The 27,702-nt window shown below is 40.4% G+C and overlaps 1 protein-coding gene across 3 annotated transcripts in view; it reads right to left on the bottom strand.

Moving 5' to 3' along the window:
• Nucleotides 1–27,702, bottom strand: part of RUNX2 (RUNX family transcription factor 2) — a 213,098-nt gene that overhangs the window by 37,754 nt on the left and 147,642 nt on the right. For 2 of the 3 annotated variants that reach the window (XM_061622345.1, XM_061622348.1), the window contains one exon: nucleotides 11,801–11,962. The exons of the other annotated variant lie outside the window; for it this stretch is intronic. In XM_061622345.1, the coding sequence (XP_061478329.1) occupies nucleotides 11,801–11,962 (162 nt within the window). The remainder of the gene's footprint in view (nucleotides 1–11,800; nucleotides 11,963–27,702) is intronic. 3 annotated transcript variants of the gene reach the window in all.

The raw sequence follows: 27,702 nt of genomic DNA, 5'->3' as shown, positions 1-27,702 counted from the left end.
TCAAAGGGGGGCAGAGGAAAGGCAGAAATCCACTCTTGCATCCACCCTTTCAATTTCATTAAACACACACGACTTAGGCCTACCAAAATAGAGGAGTCAAAAATAAATAAATAAAACTGAGCTCCTGCCTTTCACTCCTAAAAAAACAGCACAGATATCAATATTCTTATCATAAATCAGGAAGAGCCATTAATGTCACAACAGCTGCCCGTGGTGTTTTAATTAGCTTCCTCCCCCTCCCCTGCTCAAAGTGCTGTGAAGAAGGGGGCATGTGCAGCGTCTGTGTAGGTTAAGAGGCAGGAAAGACTCCTTTATTCAACATGTGTGGTCAAAATCATTTTCTAAATTTCACATAAAATGATTAACTGATGGTCATGAAGCTTACAAAAACTCTTTTCAGATAGTACACCTTCCGTCAGCCTGTTTGTTGCAGTTTGGACATATTAAAACTGGAGATTCCAAACTGGATCACATTAAGCATATTGATTTGAGATGGCTGGAAGGCACCTGTCAGTGCCATAGCCTGCTTTGGTCAGGAAACCTCAGTCTCAAACCTAAACTAAGTTCTCCTTTCTTTTTAACCTAAAGCCACCTCAGAAGCAGAGGAACAGCAGGGATGATAACTTTTTCTCCCACTGGGAGCAAACAGCCCTGAATGAACAATTTTTATAAAAAATAAGACTTCAGACTAATACAGGAAGTGGAAGGAAGGCCAGGTCACAAAGGAAGAGTACTTCTCAACTTCAACAAAGCTTGTGACAAAGTGCCCCATGATATTCTGATTAGCAAGCTAGTGAAATGTGGGCTGGGTGGAACAACTATCAGGTGGATACACACTTGGCTCCAGAATCATACTCAAAGAGTGCTCATATCAATGGTTCCTTCTCAAACTGGGTGGAAGTAATGAGTGGGGTACCATAGGGCTTGGTCCTGGGCCCAGTGCTCTTCAACATTTTTATTAACAACTTGGATGAGGAGGTGCAGGGAATGCTTATCAAATTTGCAGATGATACAAAATTGGGAGGGATAGCTAATACCTTGGAAGACAGTAACAAAATTCAAAGGAATCTTGATAGGCTGGAGCATTCGGATGAAAACAAGAGAATGAAATTTAACAGGGATAAGTACAAAGTTCTACACCTAATAATAAGAAACCAAATGCACAGTTATAAGATGGGGGATACTTGGCTTAGTAATACGACATGCGAGAAGGATCTTGGGATTGTTGCTGATCACAAGCTGGATATGAGCCAACAGTGTGATGTGGCTGCAAAAAAGGTAAATGCTATTTTAGGCTGCATTAATAGAAGTAGAGTTTCCAAACTGCATGAATTACTAATTCCCCTCTATTTGGCACTGGCTAGGCCTCACTGTGAGTACTCCATTCTGTTCTGGACACCCCACTTTAAGAAGGATGCAGACAAACTGGAATGACATCAGAGGAGGGCAAAAATGATGATCAGGGGACTAGATACAAAGCCCTATGAGGAGAGACTGAACTGGGCATGTTTAGCCTTGAGAAGAGAAGACTGAAGGGAGATATGATAACACTGTTCAAATACTTGAAAGACTGTCACACAGAGGAGGGCCAAGATCTCTTCTCAATCATTCCAGAGTGCAGAACACAGAATAATGGGCTCAAGTTACAGGAAGCCCGATTTCAACTAAACATCAGGAAACTGTTAAAGAGGTACAACAATAGAATCAATTACCTAGGGAGGTGGTGGGCTCTCCAACACTGGAGGCCTTCAAGAGGCAGCTGGACAGCCACCTGTTGGGTATGCTTTAATTTGGATTCCTGCATTGAGTAGGGCGTTGGACTCGATGGCCTTATAGGCCCCTTCCAACTCTACGGTTCTATGCTTCTCTCTCCTTCTACACCATCAGCATGACTTCATAATATTATGCCACAAAATAATATTTTGCTCATAAATGTAGATGTTCATTCTCCATCACTGGCATGTTGTTTTCTGCATAGTATGATGCCTCCCAAAGGTAACTGGACAAATCTAATTCTGTATCAAAGTAATTGAAAAGAAATTCTCTTCGGGGGAACAAGAGCTGTGCAGAAGACCACAAGGATTAAATAGCATCTCCCAACTGGAGATTTTAACGTAAAAGTGCTTCTGAATTCTGTGGATGAGTGGGTGTGGATATTGTCAAACTCAGAGTCCTTCTATATACTAACAATCAATATACAGTTGTTTCACAGTGCATGAGTGGGATAGCGTCATGACGAAGACTCTGAAACAATGCGGCTAGTCACTGTGTTGTATTTGTACAGCTAGCCAAACAGTGTCTTGCAACAGACGATATATATTATATGTCACCGATAACCCAATTACAAGGCAAAAATGGGTTGAAGTAGGAGAGAAGCAGCCAGGCCAATCGCCATCCCAGGACTGCAACCAGATGACAACAGTTCTCCAACCATTAGCTAGGTATATTGGGTAGGATTCAGTCTAGCACGGCAGCTAATCATGGCAGAGCAGCAAGAATACAGACACTACAGCAGCACTCAATTCACACGCCAAGATGTGCAGTATGGGGCTATATCACTTAACTCCCTCTCCCATGAAACTGTGAGTATACAACAACACAGGTGGAAAAGAAGGTATTGCTGGGGGGAAATGGCGAAATGGCACTTAACACACATGAGGATGTACGTGCAGAAACAAAACATACCTAGTGACCAAAGATAACAAGGCCTCATATGAACAAAGTAGAGCTGCCTTCTCGTAAGCTCTCTTCTTCATATATTCTGCTCAATGCATACAGGGCGAGGGGCAGGCTCCACCCATGCTGTACACACAGTTGTTCATGTGTCTGTGCTGTGCCTTCACATGCATGCACTTCTCCAGATAATCAGGAACCCTACAAAAGATGAGTTTTCTAAAGAACACCGCGTTCTGCACGTTGGCAATCTTATAGTAGATTTGGTTTCAAAGACTTACCTTCTCTGTTTAAAAACCTTTGGTCAAGTTGTTAAAACAGTGAGGAAATGTCTTTGTTTTCCACTCAAAAAAGGAAGTGGGTGGAGTGCAAACCGTGTTCTTCTGTTTGTGGGGATGGGATAGAATTTTATTTCACTGGCAAATATATATAAAAGTATAATTTATAACACTGGAAATCAATACAGAAAAAGCAGGAGCTGCTTTGTAGCAAAAAAAATAAAAATAAAGTAACCTTTTATTTATTTATTTCCATTTATAGACCATTTACTATCTGGAGATCTCTAGCCATGATATATATTGCTTATCATATTCTGGATATGATATTCTGGATACAGGAGATCTGCACTGCATGTCTGTAATATATGTTCACAGTAGGCTGCAATGGCAGGATTCCTCATTGTGTGGATAGGTCCCTATACCTGTACAAGCATGTGCATGAAGGCACATTACAGATGTGCAAACAAATGAGTGTGCGTGTGGAGAACCACTGCCATAATACTGCCCACAGTGTGTTCATTCTGTAAGCAGAACATTGCTAGATCATGTCAAAAGGGCTATTCTCTCAGGGATCCAAACACAAGATACAAACCAATTAATTCCAACCTTGCAATTCCATGGAAAAAGAGGAACAAAAATTATCACACAGGTCAACAAGGTAGGAAGAGGAATGGTTCAGTCGTTCTTCTCCACTCCAGGAAGTTCTCTTGGAACAGTGCTAGATATAGGCGCTCTAGAGCATCAGTGGTCACAGAATTCTTCCAAGGCTAATATGGGATTGACTCTTAAGGACATTTCTGCAGTGTGTTCTTTCTGTGCTTGTGCTCTTCATGCTCTGGATTATTTAGCCTGATCTGTAGAAAGTGTATATGTGTGTGTGCATGCGTGTATATTGTGGGAAGGGTGTTTTTGTCTTAGAGCAGAAGGATGGATTTTTCAAACTCTGCAATTGTTTAACCCTGTGAAAATCACTCCTCAGATATTCTCTTCACTGTCTTTAAAAAATTTAGGCAGATTAATGCAAGTCCTATATATAGGCAAGGTCTTAGATCATTTCCCCATTTAATTTGGTCAATTAAGCTGTAAAACGTAAACATCTAGAAATATTGACTATGGATGGGGCAAACATGAAAAATATAATGCAAGCATCAAATGATGGCAAATTACATGGTGGCCACTTAGAAGTGTGTCATGGAGAGGCAATAGATTTGGGTGACGTTGGACCAGTCACAGTCTCTCAGCCTAACCTAAAATTGGGAGGAAGAGAACCATGTTTGTACACCACTTTGCACTCCTTGGAGGAAAGGTGGGATATAAACAGAATAAATAAATAAACAAACAAAGAAGTGGCTACTGTGGCCTGTAGTCACATGGCAAGTTCGGAATCACATTACCAACAACATTACTTTAAAATCCGGGAAGGGAGCTTAGTACTATAGGTGACCAGCTCTCTGTTACAGGTGACTATCTCTTTACACAGCTAGAGCTGTGATTTTTGTTGTTATGTGCCTTCAAGTCGACTATGACTTATGGCGACCCTATGAATCAGCGACCTCCAACAGGATCTGTTGTGAACCACCCTGTTCAGATCTTGTAAATTCATGTCTGCAGCTTCCTTTATGGAATCAATCCATTTCTTGTTTGGCCTTCCTGTTTTTCTACTCCCTTCTGTTTTTCCCAACATTACTGTATTGTCTTTTCTAGTGAATCATGTCTTCTCATTATGTGTCCAAAGTATGATAACCTCAGTTACATCATTTTAGTTTCTAGTGACAGGTCTGGTTTAATTTGTTCTAACACCCAATTATCTGTCTTTTTCGCAGTCCATGGTATGTGCAAAGCTCTCCTCCAGCACCACATTTCAAATGAGTTGATTTTTCTCCTATCCGCTTTTTTCACTGTCCAACTTTCACATCCATACATAGAGATCGGGAATACCATGGTCTGAATGATCCTGATTTTAGTGTTCAGTGATACATCTTTGCATTTGAGGACCTTTTCTAGTTTTCTCATAGCAGATAATATCGAAGTCTACTCCAACTCAATTGTCAAATATTGTCAAATTCTGACTGCTGCATATCAGATACTGTTAAATTCTAACGACTACTGCAGGACAGTTGTTGTCATTACTGTTATCATTACTGTTGCTGCAAAGTTTTTGGATGCCAAAGACTGGTGCTAAATATAATGTATCCCCCAAATATTCAGCAAGTAATTGTGTGCTCTGAGAATATTCTGAGAATATTTGCCATAAAAAAACCATAGAGGAGAATTCTGAGTATCAAATTAATTTCATCTCTAAATTCTGTACAGAATTATTCAAGTGTCTTGTGTTTATTGATGAACATATTATTTCATATACCAGAAGCTGAAACAAAGAGACATCTTGTACTAGGAAGCTTTGTCTGACTGTGGAGTGATAAATAAGGACGGGTGCAAGTCTCACTCTTCACTCAGCTAAGAGGCAAAAAGGCCTATTAGTACTTGTTAAATACAATGAAATCTTGGTTAGCTTTATTCCTGGCCTGAATCTTATTTGACTCAAGAACTGTAACTGGAAAGAGAGAGCTGCTAAATTCTACTTTATTAAAGACTTTTTAAAAAACTTCTCAAATTTTCTACCTTACCTTAATTTTCCTAGATACAAATATGAAATATATCTACCATGCTCAAAGCCCCAATTTTGCAGCCTCCCATGTGGAACAGCCCATTTAATTAAGTTTCAGAAACTAGGGTGGTATGATGTGTTCCTTTTAAACGTCTGGAATCAGATATTTTGTTGTCCCCATTAAGAATTAGCATATTGTTTACACAAAAGCCAAAAAGGCCAGTTAGAAATAAATCATTATAAAAGTTGTTCAGGCTGTGAGGCATTATTCCAGTTTAAGTTAATATAATTTTAATGAACACTTCAGAAAAGGGATGTGGTGCTTATGGAAAATGTCCCTAATTAATATCAGACCTCAAATTAGGAATAACAAAAAGGCAGTATCATTTGGTCTCAAGCTGGAACTGAAGTATATTTTGGCATCATTACTAACTGTTAGCAGCAAGTTCTGAAAACAGATGCAAATCCTGATATGCGCCCTAAATATAAAACACATTGCACGGAAAAACTCAGATAAAACATATATCTATGCACTCACATATTGCTTGTAGTGTGCTGTTTCCTGTACCAGCAACAAATATATTCCATTTAAGAAAGTTCCACCAGTTAATTTTCTTCCACTAATAGTTTTTAAACCCAAATTGCTAAGAGTGTATGAGCGCTCTTCTCTTTTTGTCACGATTTTCCTGTTTTTTTCTTTATCAAAAATAATTTTTACAGAATGTAAGGATTATAACCTATGTTGAAATAGTCAACAACAACAATAAAATATCCATGTTTTGAGGGCTTGAATCTGATAGTCAAAGTTTAAATTCAAGCCTTGCGTATCTAAAAATCATGACCAATATTCTTGAGGCAGGACAGCAATTATATTTCATACTTTGAATAATGGCTTTAACAAAAGTTTCCACTCTAGGAAGAGAGTTCTCTGTTGATGTTCTATTCATCCGTGCCAAGGTGCTATGATGCCAAACTGGCATTCAATATCAGTTAAGTTAAATATGGACTTGTTACGGTAAGTTAGCCAGATTAATAACACATTTTTTAAAAAGAATTACTGTTCTAAGATATTGAAAATTTGACTGTTTCTCAATCATTAAAATAATATATCCCTAGTAAAATTAAATTAATATTAATGTAATTAATATTAAAATAGTATTTCCCTAGAAAAAGGGTAGAAGAATGTCCATTCTTCTCCACTTTTAATTTTGCTAGGAATATATTATTTTCATTCTTCCCCAGTTTTAAATTTACTAGGGGCTGCTTGCTTCGCTCACCAACCCCACCAACCTACACAATCCTCCCTTTACAGATCACCAAAGCCACCCCTCTCTTACACCTGCCAGCCTCTGACTCTCTCCTTTGCTGGCCCAGCAGCTCCCAGAAATGTCTGTTGTTATGCTGTAGTTCACAGCACCACCTGTCAGCAGCCAAGCAAACTGCTGTGCAATGACAGCCTTTCCTTTTTATTATGTACTAAGAAAAATATTCTAAGATATAATATGCATGCAATCTTTTTATGAATTTTGAAATTGTTTATTTGTGCAAACACTGGGTTTTAGGGACCTTGATGGGCAAAAATTCAATTGTTGTCTATGGGAATAGTTGGGATTTGCAGAGTGAACGAATCCTAGCCCCAGACCACAAGAAACCCAACAGAAGTTTAACATCCCTTTTGAAGTTTATTGTAATGATTGCATCAAAGGGCCAAATTAGATTAACAGTACTGTCAAAACAGCTGGACATATCTACTTTCCCCTTCCTCCTCTAGTAGAACTTCTTGTGTATCATGACATCAAGATGTTCTATAGTTCCTTGTCCCACCCAATGAACTGCAGCAGGAGTGGAGAAATGCAGAATTCTGTGACATCGAAGCAAAAGGTAAGTTCCACTAGATAGAGGGCACAATTATACACAGTATCTGTTTTCAGGCACTTGGAATATAAAGCAAATGAAAACACCTATAGAACCATTCTGTCTCAGAATTCGTCACAGGATACTTCTCAAATACATAAGCTGGACTAATTTTAGATACGCATTCTAACCAGCCAAGTGAGGTGGTTCAAGCAGCAAAATGAAAAAGGACAGCAGGGCTCAAGTCCTACTGACTAGTCCTGTTGGTTTTCAATACGTTCTCCTCTTCCTCCCTGTCATACTTACATTATTTTTCTTTGCAAAGTGCTTTATAGTGTTTATTGTATTTGCTATCACAACAATCCTGTACTGATTTGCCAATCCAGTGAATTATTTATTATTAAATTTATATCCCGTGCCTTCCTCCAAAGGACCCTAGGGAGGCATTACAGTGTACAATGCCAATGTACTAGTGATATCATGAGAGATGGAAGACTAAAAAGCCTATTTTCTTTCTGAAAAGCATATAATTCAAACATAACATAAATATAAATAATCCCCAGACAAAAGGACAATTGAAATATTAATCAAGTATGTTAATGTTCAAAGGTGAGAACCTCTGTTGTACTCTCACCACCTACCTTAAGAAACTGATCTCTCTCTCCCCTCAAAACATGTGCATTTTATTCATAATCATAAATAAACTAAGTAGGACTTTACTGACTACTGACTTTAGGTGATACCCTGGCTACACTGAAATCAACTGCAGAACTTTCATTGAATTCAATGGGGCCAAAATTCCTCCCTTTGTTTTAGTTTTTACTGGACTGGATTCTATTAGCTTTCCTAAACTTCCTCCCTAATGCATCTACAAGGGCTCTAATTATTCACATGCATCTGTAAGTTCATAGTTTGTTCAGAGAGAGAGAGAGAGAGAGAGAGAGAGAGAGAGAGAAGACAGCATTTTAAAAAAGTATATATACACTGTGGTTGCCAGATGTGTCATTTTAGACTCCTGTTTTATTCAGGAATGTTCCAGTCCAACAAAACAAAATGGTTCTCTCTTATTTTGGAATACTATTGCTCTACAGATGACTACAGCTCTGAACAAATGTGTAGTTTCAGCTCTAGAGACATTGCTTCATGTTGTCCATATGCCTGCATATATGTACATCCCACTATAATTTGTGGCTTTCAAGAGTAAGACGAGAAGGATGAGACTGAAGACAGTATTACCTCAGGGCTGTTAAGACTGTCTAAGGAGATGCCACCCATACTAATAGCACAAACTTAGACCAGGACTTTGCAAGGGTCTGCATATAAGAGATTTTTTTCCCCATCCCAGTACAACTCTGACGTGTTTCTACTGATCAAAAATGACAGGGGGGAATTAAGGACAGAGATCAAGCAAGTAACATGAGCAGCAGCTGCTGGAGCAGAGGGGTGGGTAAATCGAGGGGGTCAGTTCAGTAGCTGGGATTGACTTTGAAGGAACTGAGCACAAGGGCAGTTGGCCAACACAACAGTAGGAACAGGAAGGACCTGCCAGACCTTAATGAGAGCTGCTTCATACACTGGCAGCTCCCTGGTACATGTCTCTAAGCATGTGAATTGTACAATGATGTATGTGAACTGTGTGGGAGGGCCTGTTTAAGGATAACAAAATCTTTAACACTAGCCACACGTTCCTTGTTTTATTTGAAGCTAGCAAAAATGTCAAGAAGCAGATACTGGCATGAATATACCGAAGTCTGGTTTACCAATAAATATTGTAATTGCCATCAAGATTGGAAATAACGTTGTACTAGACACCAATACTGAAGACTCTTAGAGCCATGCTATAGCGGTATAGGGTTCACTAGTCTGTGTGTCCTCCCCTCCCCAATGCGTTAATATCAGAAATTGATATCAGCAGAACAAACCCCAAATGATACATGCTTCCACTAGTTATTAGGACAGTGTCAAAAACGGCACATGAAATGTCTAAATGGGTAAGGAATATCTCAACAGTTTACTCTTCTTGATCTGGTTCTTTATCTCTCTTCATTGTTTTAATCTGTTCTCCTTTTCAGACCCACTGTTCAACAACAACTAACATTCTTACTAAACCTTACGCTATTTATCATCTCCATACATTCTTTCTTGTGGCCTTTTATATATGGAACTTACTTCCTTTAAACATTTGGCTGATCTCTTTTTTGTCTCACTTTAATACATTATCAAAAAGTCATTATTTTCTATTTTGCACTTCCTTTTTGATACACTATTTGGGGTCCCCCTCCCCAACTTGTGCTAAGTTTCCTCTTTCCCTCCAGCTTCTCTCTCCTTTCGTCTCCTGATTTTTAGTCTGTGGGCAGAGAATTCTGTTACTATTATTATTTCTCTACATCCCACTATGCATATTAGGCACTTTATAAATAATAAATGCTGGTGACAGTAAAGATGGAAATGGGGCAATACACTTTGGTTTCTCTCTTCATAAAGTCTATTACCTACTCTGGAATTTGTGTTTATCAAGATTTTATAAATACGTATTCTATCCTATATTTTAAAAATCGCAGTTCTGACACCCCCTTTGGCCATGTTGTTTGGTGCATTGTAGCTCACTGCTCCATAAAACCTACAGCCCTACTGCCATAGCTGCAAATTCATTTTCCCTTTTTTGGGGAAGGGGGGAAATATATGAAGAAGAAATCAGTACAGGGGAATCAACTTCTTCCCCAAAATGTATAGGTCAGACAAGGGAGACAGTTTGCTTTCTTGCTTGCTCAGCTTTGATGGTAAGACTTCTGAGCGCTTTGGCTCTTCCACATGTTAGGCATCCTGACAAGCAAGGGCTACAGGCCAAGAACCCTCCACAGCTGCTGCAGTCCCAGTCAGCCATATCTTGCAGGTATTGCTAGTGGCAAAGCTGCAAAAATAACTGATTTGACAACCCAACACTACACAGGCTATCAGGAGATTTGAACTAAATGAAGATGGTCTAACGCTAAAACTAATTATTGGAGATCAAATTCAAACAAAAACAAGAAGACATATATAACTTGCTAGTATTTCCAGAAGTCATGAATTCAAACACATCTAAAGTGAACGGGTATCCTAATCTCTGGAGACACACTGAATAGCTAAGATGAAAAAGACAGCACCGTATTTTGATAACAGAAATGAAATCAACTAAGCTAATCAAATCCTATATGCATCTTGGCTATAGTTCAGTCTGTCAGAGATTCAGTGAAGTAATATTTTTATAATACTGTATCTGAGCTTTCTAGAGAAGGAAAAAACAGGCTAGGTGTTCACCTGGCTGGTTGGGAGTCAAGCAGGTGTATAGGAAGGGAGTGTTTGAGACAATAACTATGCCTTGCAAACTTAATGTGGGGACAAGGAGAGCTGATAGAGTAGCCTACGTTCACCATGCTTTTATAATTAATCATAAACACTTCCCTTATTTTACACATAGTTCAATCAGACAGGTCACTAATTTCTACAACTGTCTTCAGTGTTTTCAGCAGGATTCACACCTTTCCTAAATGTCATATGGGCTCCCCCCATATGACAAAATACATAAGATTACAATATGCAATTGTATGTTGCATAACAATACGGCAAGCAGATTATTTTACCAAGAGATAGATCACAGAGTGCATAGGGGTATACCAGATATTTATGCATAGTCTATCTGTTTAATATGACTGATATTAGTATTAGAGCTATTTAGGTTGCAATCTTATACTCACTTACCTGGGAATAAGCCCCACTGAACTTCTCAATAAACATGTATAGGATTGTACTGTTAGTGTGCATTTCTACAAAGATTTTCTTTCTTCTTTCATTATACCATGGAGTGACATGTCTAATCCATTCTAGGACTGCATTCTATCCTAAAGTAATGTGGGTTCTGATAGAGATCTTAAGTACACTAAGCAAAGCGGCTTTCTTAAACTATTGGAATGAATGTCAGCCTTAGACCTTGCTATTCCAAATATGGAGACCTTTAGCTGTAATTAATAAACCAATTTATGAGAGTGAAGCAAGCTTTTAGGAGGGATCATCAAAAAGTATGATGTACAAATGTACATCTGTTTACATAAAACATACAGAGCAAAGACTCCCCTCCTGAAAATAGTGTGAAGCTGAACCATGGGATATTGTGCCTTCAATGGATCTTCAGACATGCAAGCCACAAGGCCAAAGAAAAGTGGTGGGAGTGAGGGTGGGGGTGGGAGTGTGAGTGAGGGTGGGGATTAGCTCATACAGCAACCCCAACAGTTTTTGCTAACCTCCAAATGACAGTAAGTACACTGCAATAAGTATCTACCTTTTAAGCAGCCTTAGCCTTCCCTGCTTCTGTCTGAGATAACTAGTTTAATTCAAACATGGTCTTTACCTGAGAGCCGTCTGGGCACATCGGTGATGGCAGGAAGCCCTGTACCTCGTGTAGAGGACAGGGGAGTTGTGGAATGAATGGATGGTGAAGTCATCTGGCTCAAGTATGATGGGTAAGACTGGTCATAGGACCATGGAGGGGATGACTGTGCTTGTCTGGGGTCTAAAAACAAAACAAAGGAGAAAATAATTTAGAATGATAGATTTGCAAGGGGGGGAGGAAGCAGCTGGTGGAATTAGAAAGACTAAATACCATTTTCTTTATAAAGGATGAGAATGAGTAAACAGAACTCCAAACACTTGGTCTTTTTTCTTCATCACTCCATGGCCTATCTAATGCTGTTTGGAAGTAACAGAATTAGCATCACTTCCAAGAGATGAAACCAACTGTGTGACCCTATATATGTCTAAATTGAAGTAAGCCCCACTAAGTTCAATTAAACTTATTCCCATATGAGTATGTATAGGATTGCAGTTGAAGGTTTCATAGAGGTGTCCATTTAGCGAATATTTTAATTAACTCTTCATTGAGAAAGGATGTGTAGGGAGTTGATGGAAAGTGCAAGTAATTTTGGGAAGCTGGGAGAGCTGATATGAATGTCTTTGGGGCCACAGGGTAGCTGAGAGAAGAGATTTCAGAGTTATGGTCAATCTCCATTCCAGAATTCTTGAATCTTCAGCTAGACACTACTATTGCAAGCCACAACATGGATATCGTAGATCTCTGGATGGAATACAACTTTTATCTGACAGAACTAACTCTTGACTTTTCAGCGGAATTCGAGCATATATAGATGCTGTAGATAAGAGAGGTAAAAGTCTAGGCCTTCCCCTCCTTGCTGAGTCAACCTTCCAAAGAAAAGATCTAATTTCTTGGAAACCCATCTTCAGCCAGCACTACTGGGGAGAACTACACTGAAAATCACACTAACAGCGATGTCTGTTTCTGAAATGGATAATTATTGTAAAAGCTGAGTCATGTGGCAAAATAAAATACTTTTTAAAGCTAGAGCAAGCAAAAGCATGATATGCCTTATACTGCTCATAATTCAACAAGGATATAACATACACAGACACAACCTTATTTGAAGTTTCTATCACAGCTCCTCACATTGCTGAAGAAGCAAACTGTCTTTCCACTCAAAATGTGGTTTACCTCTTCAAGAAGTCTGAGGATCTGCTATGAATAATTATTTATTATTTATTTTATTTATTTATTTTATTTATATCCTGCCCCTTCTCCCAGTAGGAGCCCAAGGGGGCAAAACAAAGGCATTAAAACACTTTAACGTATCATAAAAACAGACTTCAAAATATATTAAAACAAAACAACCATTAAAAACATATTAAAACAAAACATCTTTAAAAACATTTTTAAAAAGCTTCGAAAACATCTATTTTTTTAAAAAAAAAAGGTTTACAAACATATTAAAAAGCAATTCCAACAGAGACGCAGACTGGGATGAGATCTCTTTTTAAAAGGCTCGTTGAAAAAGGAAGATCTCCAGTAGGCGCAAAAAAGATAACAGAGATGGCACCTATCTAATATTTAAGGGGAGGGAATTCTAAAGGGTAGGTGCCACTACAGTAAAGGTCACTAAATTAAGTAAAACCTCTGGATATGCAAGTTCTCCATCATGCATGCATACAATTTTCTAACATTGTGGGCACTGTTACAATTTAACCATCCATAGTATTGTTTAGCGTCTCTGCTACTAGCATCAATATTTTTAACAATACTGAATTCACTAATAGGCAAAAAACCTTGCGGCTTAAGAACGTACCTAGAGCCAACAAATATTTCCATCAATATTTCTATCAATATTTCTATCAATATTTCTAATGCCTATTAGTGAATTTCTCTGCTTTTTAATCCGGGAGGTAAGAAATGGGATCCTGTGCAAGTTTGCTGAGACTGGATTGATCATTTGCATGCTTATTGAGTTCAGTGGGATTTATTCCCCTGCAATCATGCTTAGGGTAGGTGAAACTGACCACAAGGGATGAGGTGGGGAGGAGGGGGATGGGAGCAGGTAGGAGGTGGAAGAGGAAGGCAGGTTTGATCATCTGCATGTTTATTGAGTTCAATGGGATTTACTCCCGTGCAATCATGCTTAGGATAGGTAAAACTGACCAAGGGGAGGGAGACAGGGAGGGAGGAGAAGGAGCAAGGAGGGGATTGGAAGAGGATGGGGGAGGGGCAGGAGGGGGAAAGGGGGAGGAGAGGGGGAGGAGGAGATTGGATTGGTGGGCATTGGGCAGAGAGAAAGCCCCTTTCCTTTCCAAAAGGAAAACACTGTGAACAGTATCATTCTTTTTCAGGGTTTCCCCACCTTTTTATTCTACAGCAGACACATGTAGCCTCCTACTCAAATTTAAACCAAAGCTTTCCCTGGCCACATCCACAGCAGACCTTTATTCCACTTTAGACAGTCATAGCTTCTCTCAAAGAACCCTGGGAATTGTAGTTAGAGAAGGGTGCTGAGAGTTGCTAGGAGATGCCCTGTTTCCCTCACAGAGCTTAATTCAGAGTGGCTGACTGTTAAACCACTCTGGCCACTGGAGCTCTGTCAGGGAAATAGGAGACTTATCACAACACTCTTCACAAACTACACTTCCCAGGATTCTTTGGGGGAAGCCATGACTGTCTAAAGTGAAATAAAGATCTGGTTTGGGTATGGCCCCCTGATTAGGCAAGTCCAGTAGCTGTGAGTCTGGCTTTTAGGACACTGACCATGCCTGACACTATAATAGATTTCAATGTTAAATTTCTTAAATTAAAAATCAGCCATGTATAGTTTTAACTTTTAAACTGCAGAAGATGAAGGTGAGAGTATGGGGGCAAGGTCAGTAATAGGAGTACAGGTACCCTGTGAACATGGCTGATTTTTAATTAATTTCAACAAATTATGAGACCACTGACAGAAGAAAAGTCTATCAGGGGTCTGGATTATTTCTTTCTCTTTTTACATTTTGAACTCTCAATTCTCTGACTGTTTTGTGTATCACCATGAAAATTTACAGGGCTGTTAAGCAAGTGTTTCTGAGTTCAGGACTATTCACTAATAGGCAAAAAACCTTGCTGTGTAACTTGGAAGAATTTGGTAACATGTGCCTCTGAGCATATGGTGAGTGGTGGCAACACCTGCCATCTCCAAAGATAGAGAATTATATTGTTGTATGTTTGTTGGTGTTCTTCTTACTTTGCTTCTTTCCTGTGTTGCTAATGTTTCTACAGATAGTCTAAACCAGAAAAATTTATTTCCCTCATTATTCATCCTAGAAATCTGTGTCAAAATTATTTTCATTAATTTCAAAGTCTTTTTATTGGTCAGTGTCATATGATGGTGAAGATAGCTGGGCCTGGCAACCAAGAGGTCTTCTGTACCTTTAAAACTTGCGCAGGGGAAAGGGAGAATTCCACCTTGTGGTTTTTCCCATTACAATGTTGCAAGAACACCTGCACTTGGCTGACTTTCTCTTCTCCTAAAGATACAAGATCAGCCTCAGGCCCTGAACTTGGCAACCCTACCTCCCACCCAAATTTAAAACAAAGCTGTCCCTGGCCACATCCATATCAGGCCTCTATTACACTTTGGACAATCGTTATTTATTCATTTGTTGTATTTATATACCACACCATAGCCTAAGTTCTCTGGGCGGTTTACAATAGCTAAAAACATTAAAAACGTTGTTATCTTTTCGGCGCCAGGTTAAAACCTTCCTCTTCTCTCAGGCATTTTAATCATGTAACATTATCACATCTTCGTACTTTTACATTTAATAATTTTAGTATTTTAGTATATTCGTTTTTTAATATTTAGTATTCCTGTGTGTTTTGACTTCTATATGTGGTTTTAATTGTATATTGATGTTTTATTCTGTTGTGAACCGCCCAGAGAGCTTCGGCTATGGGGCGGTATAGAAATTTAATTAATAAATAAATATTAATAATAAATAAATAAAAACAAATACACAAATTTAAAAACACAACTTTTAAAAACATTTTGAAACAGTTTAAAACAATTTAAAACAATTTATCATGGCTTCTCTCAAAGCCATGGCTCAAAGCCAATCATGGCTTCTCTCAAAGAATCCTGGGAAGTGTAGTTAGTGAAGGGTGCTGACAGTTGCTAGGAGATGCCCTGTTCCTTTCACAGACCTTCAAGCAGAGTGGCTGACTGTTAAACCATTCTCTCAGGGGAATAGGAGTCTCCTCTCAGCTCCCTTCACAAACTACACTTCCCAGGATTCTTTGAAGGAAGCCATGACTGTCTCATGTGAAATCAAGTCTGGTGTGGGTGTGGCCCTCTGATTAGCCAAGCGCAGCAGCTGTGAGGCTTTTAGAACACTGACAGTTGGTTTTTACAGAGCATGCCCCGCGTTATCATTGGCTTCAAGCCAAAATTTGTTAAATCAATAACAATCAGCCAGCCATTTTTTTAACTTTTAAACTGCAGAAGATGAAGGTCAGAGTATGGGGCAAGGTCAGTATTAGGATTACAGGTACTCTGTGAACATGGATGATTTTTAATGAATTTCAACAGATTATGAGAAGTCTCAGAGAAAAAAGTCCAAAGGGGCTCTGGGTTTTTTCCCTCTCTTTTTAGACTTTGAACTCTCTATTCTCTCTGACTGTTTTGTGTATGAAAATTGACAGGGTTGTTAAGCAAGCGTTTCCGAGTTCAGGACTGTAAGTCTGGTAAGGTTTTATTTTGAAATGAGCTTATGGGAAGCATCAGAATGGCATGGGGGTATTTTCAATTTAACATTGCGGAATGTGAAAATCCACGCTGGCTATAGTATACAGCCACTCTTGTGGCTGTATGATAACAATATCAACTCACATTATTTCCTTTGGAGTGGAAGAGAGTGGGGAAATTATCTGCTTTTTCAAAACTGAAGCTGAATCTAAAATTGGCTTTAGGGGCATGAAGAAAATTGAAAAGTTGACTCAGTTCTATCTGGTTCTAATGCAGTTTCAAAACAACACAAAACATCTTACAATATTGCAAACATAGGAAGGTGCCTTAAACTGCGTCATCTAGGTTGCTATTAGCTATGCCAACTGGCAGCACCTCTCCAGTGATTCAGGCAAGGGCCTTTCCCAGCCCTACCTGGAGATGCTGGGGACTGAATCTGGGACTTTGTGTACGCAATGTATATGCTACAGCCCTTTCCACAAAAGTGATTTAAATAAGAAAGTGCCATGAATTGCTTTAGTACTTGTTTGGAAAAAGTCATTTCTGGACGCAAGCTCAATTACCCATAAGTCGACATAACTCTAATACAATAATATATACACTTGGTTTCCAGTAAACGCTGCAAATCTGATCCCCCCCCAATACCTACTGAACACCCTGCTTTGAACTGAATGATTCCCAATATGCATTTTCTGCATAGATATATATTTAGTTGGGTTGTAATAGGTAAAAGAAGGAAGCATACAGTGCAGTTGGCAAACAGGTTCTTTTTCAACAGTATCAAGTGATTTACTGACAAAGACAGGAATTCATCAACATTTACATTGTTTTCTTTATATTGGTTAATAATAAAAAATATATTCTACATTATGAGAAATTGTTTTCTGATATAGATGGCTCTCACTGCCTCTGGAGTTCTATGCGCATAGTAAACATATTCTAGATAATATTACTTTCTACTATTTGTAAAGGAACAAACCAATAATAGCTTTTATTCAAGATTTAACGGTATCTTTCTACAGTTTCTGGCCTCTTCTTGCAAATAGTAATACAATAACTAGATGGCAGAAGAAACAACGCCTTTTCAGGAAATTCATCTAACTATAAGAAAATCCTCTTGCTCCACTTGCACAGAAAAAACCTTGTAGTTTCAGCCATTTCCCCCCCTGTTCAGACATGATTGGTTTGAAGAGATGTCTGGAAATCTGATACACAAAGCAAAATTAACTCTGTATTAGATATATGAAGGAGGGAAAACCTTTCATTTTAATTTTGGGATAATTTAATTTACATTAGGACAATATCACATGAATGGTTGACAAAAAACACTACTCTGGAGTCAAAAGGGTGCTTTCTAAATGCAATGAACCTCTTTGTTATAACAATTTCAAGGCTGTACGAATTGGCACTGCATCAATTCTGACTAGTTGCTAATGTGTATTAGCATATTTTGCAGTACAACAATAATATAATTTGCTATTTAGAGAAAAAAATACTGATTTTTTCATCAGTTGATCCTCTGATTTGGCTGTTTAAAATAACAAATGGAAGCTGCCAAATTAGCAATGGGTTGTAGCCAACATTTAAAGGGATTTTAGGGAAAAGGGTCAATATTTTGACCCAAAATATCAGTATTTTTTCTGAGGGGGAGGGAACAATTGATACCAGCCTGTTAAGTCAATGGATTCCTTTCGAACTGGCACTGGCCAACAGGTCCCATCCCTACTTTATACACACACCCCACTTGCATCAGATTGCATGCTCATGTTGACCAGAACATGTTGACCAGTTTCTATTACAGTAGGGCCCCACTCATATGGCGGGTTAGGCTCCAGACCCCTGACGAAAAGCAAAAATTGCCAAAAAGTGGAACATAGTGTCAAAATGGTGGTGAAAAAGGCGGGAAAATTCAAAAACAAAATGGCAGCCATCACGGAGGTGAAGAGAAAATAGCTCAAAGGAGTACAACGGTGGCCATCACAGTGGAGGAGACAGCCTCCTGGGGGGGCAGAGAAAGGACAAGAGGGAAAGAGCCACCGCCGAGAGCACCAAACGTGCCGCAGGAGCAACAGCAGAGAGCCGCTACTACAATATCCTAGTGGCCACAGTAGCAGCCGAAGGGAAAAGGCACCGCTGCTGCGAGGCCAGCACACTAGCATGGTCAAATGGGATGTGAGTTGAAGCCGCTGCCGCAAGCTTTAAACTCGCTGCTGCTGCCGACGGGCACTTCTGCCCATGGGCGAAGAAACAGCCCTGAATGGGGGGGAGCTACCGCTGCCGCTGTACAAAAAGAGGTGGCACAAGCAGCCCCCACTGTCCCAAAAAACAAAAGAGAAACAAGCAGGGCAGGAGGAAGCGAAGAGGGGGGGACAACTGAAAACGACCACGCCAACCAGCCCAACTATCTCTGAAAAGGTAAAAGAGAAAGAGGAGGGAGGAAAAAAGCTGGGAAACAAAAAAACCCAACAACAACACCCCCAAAACACTCTCTCACACACAACATTTTCAATTCTCAGATTAAACGTGGATATAAGTGCCTCAGACGAAGGCAAGAATGAACTGGAGTAGGAGGGGCATGGATGCCCCAGGTCTTGCCTTTGGTACATTCTTGCCTTCAGATGCTAGATGGCACTATTACCCACATGATGGCATGCTACTGCCGTATTAGCAGAACACTGAGAAGCAGAACGCTGAAAAGCGGGGCCCTACTGTATTGCTCCAGCTCCACACAGACAAATCTGTTTGTTATCCAGGGTCTTATTAAATCGTCCATTTAACAGTGCTGAAGGCAGCACAATAAGGGAAGCAAGAGTAAATGCTCTCTTATACTTTTGAAACAGTTAATGTATACAGATATGAAGCTGTGATGATTCCATCATTTATAGAATTATTAAATTGAGAACAAGAGTTACTGGCTGCAGTTCTCAGATACTGCAAATCTAAATCTACTAATCACTGGACAAGAAGTTGGGCCCTCTTTAATACATAATTGCCCCAGACTTCAGGAGAATAGCGCAGTCGAAATATCTTCATATCTATTTCTTTCTTCCAATAGCTAACAAAAGAGACTGAGACCAATAAAAAGAGGTAACTATCAAGAGCTGCTAAGAAATGTAAACATAGCCACTATTTAAGGGCATCAATCCAACTTTACATTTGACTGATCAAATACCCACTTCCAGCTAAATAGCTGTTTCCCACACAAATTGGTAAACCCAGTAACTTCCTAAGGAAAACAGAATGAACTCTTTCCAGTTGGGAATTAAACCCTAAGATCCAGATGGGGATGCCATAAGTAAGTTGGACCAGGGTCGTAGGTTTGTAGGCTTGAATGGGAGAAGGAATAAAGTGGCCACCTTGCATAAAGAAGAATCTTGAAAAAAGCTGCTTCCTGGAATTTGCTGGATCAATTGCTTGCTTACATTGTTCAGATCAAAAGCCAGTGCTCACCATTTGTGTGCCTAAATATCTTGTGTGAGAAACTTGATCTATAGCATTACCATGTAAAGTCCATTTGTATTGCTTCCGGGCTTTAGTAAACACCAACATTTTAGATTTATTATTGTTAATGGTCAGACTATTCTCTGAGCAGTAGGTGTCAAATGCAGATAAGTGATTTAAGCCAATTCTTGAGCATGACAACACCATCATGTATAATAGTACAATGAAGTAGAGGAATTGTTGAGCCTCGGCTTTCCCTTCAGGGGCAGGAAGGGGGGAGGCATGAGTTGCAGGCACCGCAGCTGACTGAGGGCACGGAAGAACCAGCAATTATTGAGTCTGAGCAGGACCTTGGGAGGGGAAGCAAGCCTGAACTTGGGCCAATTCCCAGTGATAGCGCAATCTCAGAAGCAGAGACAGCGCCGCCCCCAGTTGTCGCAGAGGAGCCGTTGGGGGAAGTTCAGGAGACTCTGACAACTCCTCCCCAGCCAAGCAGTTCTCGTGACGCAGCCTCCTGACCTCAAGCCTACTCCAGAGCAGGTGTCTCCCGATGAACCATTGGAGACCCGCTCCCCGTCGCCTCATGCCCGCAGCCGTGAAAAGCGGACAGGGCAGAGACAGGACTTGTGAAGGAGTCAGAGATAATGCTCGAAAACGTTCCCTACTTAAGCTGGCAGTGCACCGGGGGGGGGTTGCTGAGTCAACTTTCTTCACACGTCGTAGAGCATGTGTAGAGTGTAGCTAGGGATTCTAGTGAGCTAGTATAGGTGTTTCTTATGAAGCACACTGCCTTTGATGTATCCATTACTTTAATAAAACGAGATTTAATTGCACCCGTGTCTCAGTCTCTTGGTTCCGGCTCTGGATGGGACAGGAATTCTGACATTATTCGATTTAGGAACAAGTGCATCAACATTATGGTGATAAGGAGCCAAATAATTTAGAGATAAATTAAAAAGAAAAGGGGCCAAAATACAACCATTAGTAGTTATATTTGTTTTTCTGGCTTCCCTTCTTCTTTAATAATCACTAAGTAATGGTATTTAATACTGATATGGGACTTAAGCACAAAGTTCCCACCCCTAGGCCACATCTATGCCATTTCAGATCTTTTAAAAAATATTCAGTTCAACCTCCTACACTACAGTGCTCATCCCCATTCTATTTTAAAAAACACAAAACATTAAGAGAAGCAAGGTGGCTCCATCCTATTCAACTATTTTGTGAAATCTTAAGTGTTGTCTTTTTATTCTTTGGATTTGTACTCTCTCCCATCTGGAGCATATATCTACCCTATTGTTATTATTATTTAGATTTATTAGTCGCTTGGCACCCAAAGGTCTCCAGGCGACTTACACTAAGTTAAAAAATATTTTAAATGTGTGTGAATAGCAAACCAGGCTCTTTTCCTTATCCCATGAACCATTATTGAAGGTGTGGGAACCTGTGGCCCTCTGGATATCATTGGATAAGAACCCTCACAGCCCTAGTCAGCACGACCAATTATCAGGAATAATGGAAGTTATAATTCAGCAACATCTGGAAGCAGCATGTTCCCCACCCATTCATTGAAGAGCAAAAATGTGGTACTGGACTATGCTTGTGGACATATTGCAGTAAGGTAAAAATGCATATGGGGCACACCTGTTTCTTCTTGTATGGAAAGGCCCTAAAGATGTATAGATGTTAGGATTCAATTTAACTGTTCAGAATGGGTTCAAAGTTAAAATATGGACTGATAGATCCATGTAATTTACATCTCTAAATATGTGTCAATTAACCGATAAACTTATACTATTTAAAGTGGTTCTTAAAGAGATGCATTGTTCAGCGAGTTTTGCATGCAATTTAGATGTCTACTTCACCCAAACATGTGCATTTGTTTAGCAGTGTAATATAAATAAAGCAATAGTCACTGAGAAATTCTTCAGGTGACTTTTCCCTGTTCCCCTATTATGTGCGAAACATTTTTTTCTTGCTGTTTCTAGTGGTGGGATTGTGAGGCCTGCCAGGTGATGAGGCAGTTGTGTGCGGGTCTCTGTGGCCAGGAACTCCAAACTGACTCACAAATCATCATGAGTTCTGACAAGCACAGCATGCTTCCCCAATTGTTAAAGAACATAAAGAAATTCCACAGACATTTAATCAGAGCTTGGAAAAGTTACTTTTTTGAACTACAACTCCCATCAGCCCCAGCCAGCAAGGCCACCAGATTGGGCTGATGGGAGTTGTAGTTCAAAAAAGTAACTTTTCCAAGCTCTGCATTTAATGCCTATTTTGCCTAGAGCAATGGCTTCCAACCTGGGGGCCATGACTTCCAGGTGGGCTGTGAAGTAATCCAGCGAGGGTCATGAACAGTAGAGAAATGAATAACTTATTAATTTTTTTTTAGAGTCTTCATTCCCTGGACGCTGTCTGTTCTCCACTGCCGCTGCATATGACACCTCCTCCTTGCTCCAAATGAGAAGGGAGGGTAGAGGGTAGGCATCTGCGTATAAAACACATGGCAGACACTGAAGGAGGCTGGGGGCAGAGCTACCAGGAAGACGAGGGGATTACTATTACCAACTCCAATCTCCTCGCACTGCCACTGCTGACGACGCTCTTACTCAGAACAAGAGGGTTTTTGTGAAGCAAACAGAAGCAAGGCTGCAAGGAAAGCTGCTTTCCCCCTTCTTTCCTGGCAGCCAGCCTGCTTTGGTTCCTGCTTCGCTGCCACCTCCTTTAAAAAAGTATTCTTATATGTGAGACTGCCCAGATCTTTGGCCCAGATGGAACCAAGAAGCAGTGAGGAAGCTTGGGACTTGCTTGCCCCTCATTTCTGAGGCTGTGTGTCCACCATCTTCCCCTTTCTTTCACCTACACTCTGCCCTCCCATCTCTCCTTCCAAGATGCGGTGACAGTTGAGGGCTTCCCCCCTCCCATGTGCCAGAATTCATGCATGCCTGCACATGCTTGCAGGAGAGGCAGGTGTGTTTGTGGGTGTGCATGCACTGATCTGCTCTGCTCTCATTCCCCAAGTGCATGCTAAGCAAGTCATCAGTTCTGATGATCATCCCAAGGCCTAAAAGCACAAATCCCCCTCTTTAACCTATCCACCCTGTTGTCTGCAGTGCATAATCTAGCATCCCTATCACCACCACATTGCTCCTTCCTGATTCTTTTTCCAAAAAAAAAACCTCAGCAGGTTGGCTGAGGCTGGGATCCTGGTATTGCAGCAGAAATGTATGTATTTATTTAATTATTATTGCATTTATATCCCACCTTTTTTCCAAGGAGCTCAAGGTGGTACACATAGTTCTTCCCCACTTGCCATTTTATCTTTACAGCAACCCTGTTAGATAGATCAGGCTGAGAGACTGTGATGGGTCCAAGGTCACCCAGTGGGCTTCATGGCTGGGTGGGGATTTGAACCTGGATCTTAGTCCAACACTGGTGTTGGGAGAGAGGACTATACATCTTCAGACTGTGTGAGCAGGGGAGGGAGGGAGGTGATACCAATTTGATTGGACCTTTGCATTAAGAAAAGAAAGCAACACTTCCCTGTCTGCAGGGAGCTTTTAATGGAAAGGGATATTTGGAGATGTGATTTTGCCATGCTATTAACAGGGACTAAAATTACAGTCCAATTAACAGGGACTAAAATTACAATTAGCAGGGGGAGGGTCACAAAATCTTTTGAGCTTACAAAGGGGGTCCCATGCTTATAAAGTTGGGAACGACTGGCCTAGAGGAATGTTCCGTGCTGAGATGAGAGGAGGGGAAAGCATACATACAGACACTAAAGGAGGAAACTAACACGCAAAGCTAGTTCCAGTTTTCATCTGTTTGTCACACTGAAGGATGACCAAGAAATGGAAGCCAAGGATGGCAGGGCAGATGAAGGTGAGTGCTATGTAGGTAAAGGCAATCTCAATGCCTCCAGCTGTTCAATGAAGCACGGTAAGCAGGCTGTAAACTAGAATACAGCTTTGGGGGGGGACACATCAAAACTTAGCCCCACCTTCAGACTATAGGATCACCAGAGACTGGCCTGTTGCTGTCCTCCTTCCAGATTTGGAGGAGTCCCACCCCATCATTCAATCAGTTCTACTGAGCAACTTACAAATAAATAAATACAATATAAATCATTTAAAATAAACATACATGTACTGATAGCAGCAAGAGCAATGAAAAAGTATAAAATCATCAGCAAAAAGAAACATGCTATATTACATAAAAGCAAGAGCAGAAATTAAATATTTGGTTTAAGAACGTACCTATAGCCCACAGATATTGTCTATCAAACTTTAAAAAGCAGGGAAATTGAGCAGCTATAGTGAATGCACCAGGGGAGCAGGAGTCCTGACCTCCTCTCGGAGAAATTGGACTGCCCTACAAATTGGTCAAGATGCAAACACAATTTGGGTTGGTTTTTCACAGTCCAACCCACTTCCTGTGTAGCTTGAAAGAATTTGGGAACCTGTGCCTCTGAGAGTATGGTGAGTGGTGGCAACACCTGCAATCAGTCCAAATAACAGAAACAAGAAATGTGCTGTGTTGATCTTGTTTTAGAAGGAAACAACAATATTAAGATAGATGATATAGTTCAGATAGTCACTTTAAATATATTTGATTTACTTTGCAATTTTAGTGAAGCATTTTCTTTTGCTTCTGTTTCTGTGAATATGTGAAATACAGCAACACTTTGCATAATTTACACTAAAAAAACTCCAAAAGCAATTTTGGAATAATGGCACTGACTATTCTGCAGAATAGTCTCTAATGGACATGAGCAGTATCTCAGTTTGCACAAGATAAAACAGTGGGAGGTGAAATATATTCTACCAAATTTCTAGGTGTGCTCTAAAAACAAAGACCATTAAAAACATTAAAGACCATGCCCACTCTTCCTTAAGTGGTTTAAGCATAGCAGGCTGAACACATGCATCTTGGGCAGGCCAAGTTTGTTTTCCCAACAGCTAGAGTCATTGCTTAAGTAGCAACATATTGGAATCAGTGTGATTTTACATCAAACTGCAGTTTCAGATTCAACTGTTAATGCACCCAAAATAGAAATACAGTGCCTTGCCAAAGTACTTAGACCCCTCTCATATTACTGAATTACAAATGATACATTTTAATTTCATTCTGTATGATATTTTATTTTGAAACACGGAAGCTCAAAACCAATTATTGTAAGATGACACTGGTTTTCTTATGGGAAATGTTTGTAAGAAACATAAAAAACTGAAACATGTTGCTTGCATAAGTATTCAACCCTTGTGCTGTGGAAGCTCCCAGCTTACACAGATGTAAGAAATTGCCCTATTGAGGACACGATTACCTTATCATTGGCCTCCACCTGTGAACCATTAAAGTTGCTGTACATTGTCAGGATAAAAATCCCACTGCTGAAGGATCATTAGTCAGGCTGTGGATCTAAGGAAAATGAAGACCAAAGAGCATTCTGCAGAAGTGAGAGATAATGCAATACAAATGCATAAATTAGGAAAAGGGTACAGAATAATATCCAAGTGTTTGGATATCCCAGTGAGTACAGTTGGATCAGGGAGAAACTGCATCACACCTCCCAGGCACTGCCAAGAAAAGAAAAGAGAACACTGCCCATGCCTCAAAACACACCATCCCTACAGTGAAATATGGTGGTAGTAACATCATGCTGTGGGGATGCTTCTCATCAGCAGGGACTGGGCATCTTGTTAAAATTGAAGGAAGAATGGATGGAGCGAAATACTGCAAGAGAACCTGCTTCAGTCCACTAAAAAACTGAAGCTTGGGAGGAAATTCACTTTTCAGCAGGACAGTGATCCTAAGCGCAAGGCCAAAGCAACGCTGGAGTGAGTCAAGAACAAAAATGTTCTACAGTGGCCCAGTCAAAGTCCTGATCTCAATCCCATGGAGAATCTGTGGCGCTCTTTGAAAATTGTGGTCCACAAGCGATGCCCAACCAATCTGAATGACCTGGAGCTAATCTGCCGAGAAGAATAGGCCAAAATCCCTCCGACAATGGATGCAAACCTGGTACACACCTATCCCAAAAGACTTAAAACTGTTATTGCAGAGAAAGGTGGCTCTACCAAATATTAATGTGTGGGGGTTGAATACTTATGCAAGCAACATGTTTCAGTTTTTTATGTTTCTAACAAACATTTCCCAACAGAAAACCAACGTCACCTTACAATAATTGATTTTGAGTTTCCATGTTTCAAAATAAAATATTATACAGAACAAAATTACAATGTACCATTTGTAATTCAGTAATATGGGAGCATTGGTCAGGGGTCTGATTACTTTTGCAAGGCACTGTAGAACATAACCTCCAGTTTGAAACACAAAAGGATGTCTTCACTATCATATGACAAAAGGCTTTGAAATTAATAAAAATAAATTTGACACATTTCTAGGATGAATAATGAGAAAAAATATATTATAGATTAGATTTGAGTTCAGTGGGATTTACTCCTGTACAGTTGTGTTGCTATTTACAGCTGCTCGCTTTCTTCAACAATCGTTAGTTGGTGTGAGACAATCAAAATTGCCTAGGGCAGGTTGAGCCTCAACCATTGTTGTTCCCCTTTGCTTTCACCCACATAAGTGAACATGAAATTTACTTCTATGAGAAAAAGTAAATCACTGCACTTGGAGGCACTGATGTGATAGCGGTAAACTCTCTTTCCACACACCTCGATATGTCAAGGCTTTCCGTCACCAGATTTATATATGGGGTTGCTGGTATGTTTCTGTGTATTTTTCCATCACCTGAGATACCACTAAAATATGGGAACTCTCCATGAACTTCACTGTGAACAGTCATCCACGAGCTAGAGGGAGCCCCAGCTGACAAAGCGTCAAGGCCCCAGCTGACAAAGTGTCAAGGCCCCAGCTGACAAAGCGTCAAGGCGAGTTAAGCAGCAGAGCAAAAAGAGGGTAAGTAGCTCCCATTTATTCCATTATTTAATTGAATTAAAACAGCTCAGAGAAATAAACAATAAGGGCAGCCTAAGGTCACCCTGAGCTAGGAGCCAAATCCTGAAAGAACCTATATCTTAGGAGACAGATCCTAGGAGAAGAACGCCTATAGAAAGCTAGTGTTCAACACCACCCTAGCAGGAAAGCTTCAGGGGACACTGTAAATAAGGCTAAATTCCAGTTAAGCAGCAGAGCGAGTTCGGCAGCAGGGTGAGGAGGCCAGGGCCCCCCACTCTGCCCTTCTGTTCCCTGACCTCAACTAAACCACAGTCTCCAACCTATTGACGTAATAAACCTCAAACAAAACTATGCAGGTAAGAAGCCAGCAGGCGTGTGGAGGCTTTCCAGTGTTTTGCACAGCCTGCAGCATGTACGACTATCTGCCTGTTGGACAGCAATCGTGGGTGTGCTCTCGGTGCAATGAGCTCCTGGCTCTCCGGGAACGACTTCATTTCCTTGAGGCCAAGGTGGCAGACCTGGAAAAGCTGAGAGAGGCAGAGAGGTGTGTGGAGGAGGCCTTCAGGGATGTTATAGATGTGTCCCACTCCAGCGATAGCTCTCCTGCTATCATGGAGAACGATGGTCTCAGGGAAGGAGAGCATCCAGCTGAGGAAGAGGGAAATGATCCCTTAGAAGGGACCCATTCCTTGGGGGATGAGCAGCTATCCTCTCGTGCCGAGGATATATCTCCAGGGGGTGGAGGGATCCTTGTAGTGATTCGATCATTAGGAACATAGACAGTGGGGTGTGTGATGGGCGTGTAGACCGCAAGGTGTTTTGCCTGCCT

The sequence above is a fragment of the Rhineura floridana genome, chromosome 4 (genome assembly GCF_030035675.1).
Source record: "Rhineura floridana isolate rRhiFlo1 chromosome 4, rRhiFlo1.hap2, whole genome shotgun sequence".
Taxonomy (NCBI): domain Eukaryota; kingdom Metazoa; phylum Chordata; class Lepidosauria; order Squamata; family Rhineuridae; genus Rhineura; species Rhineura floridana.
Note: the sequence above shows the minus strand (reverse complement) of the source record. Positions and strands in the feature narration are given on the sequence as shown.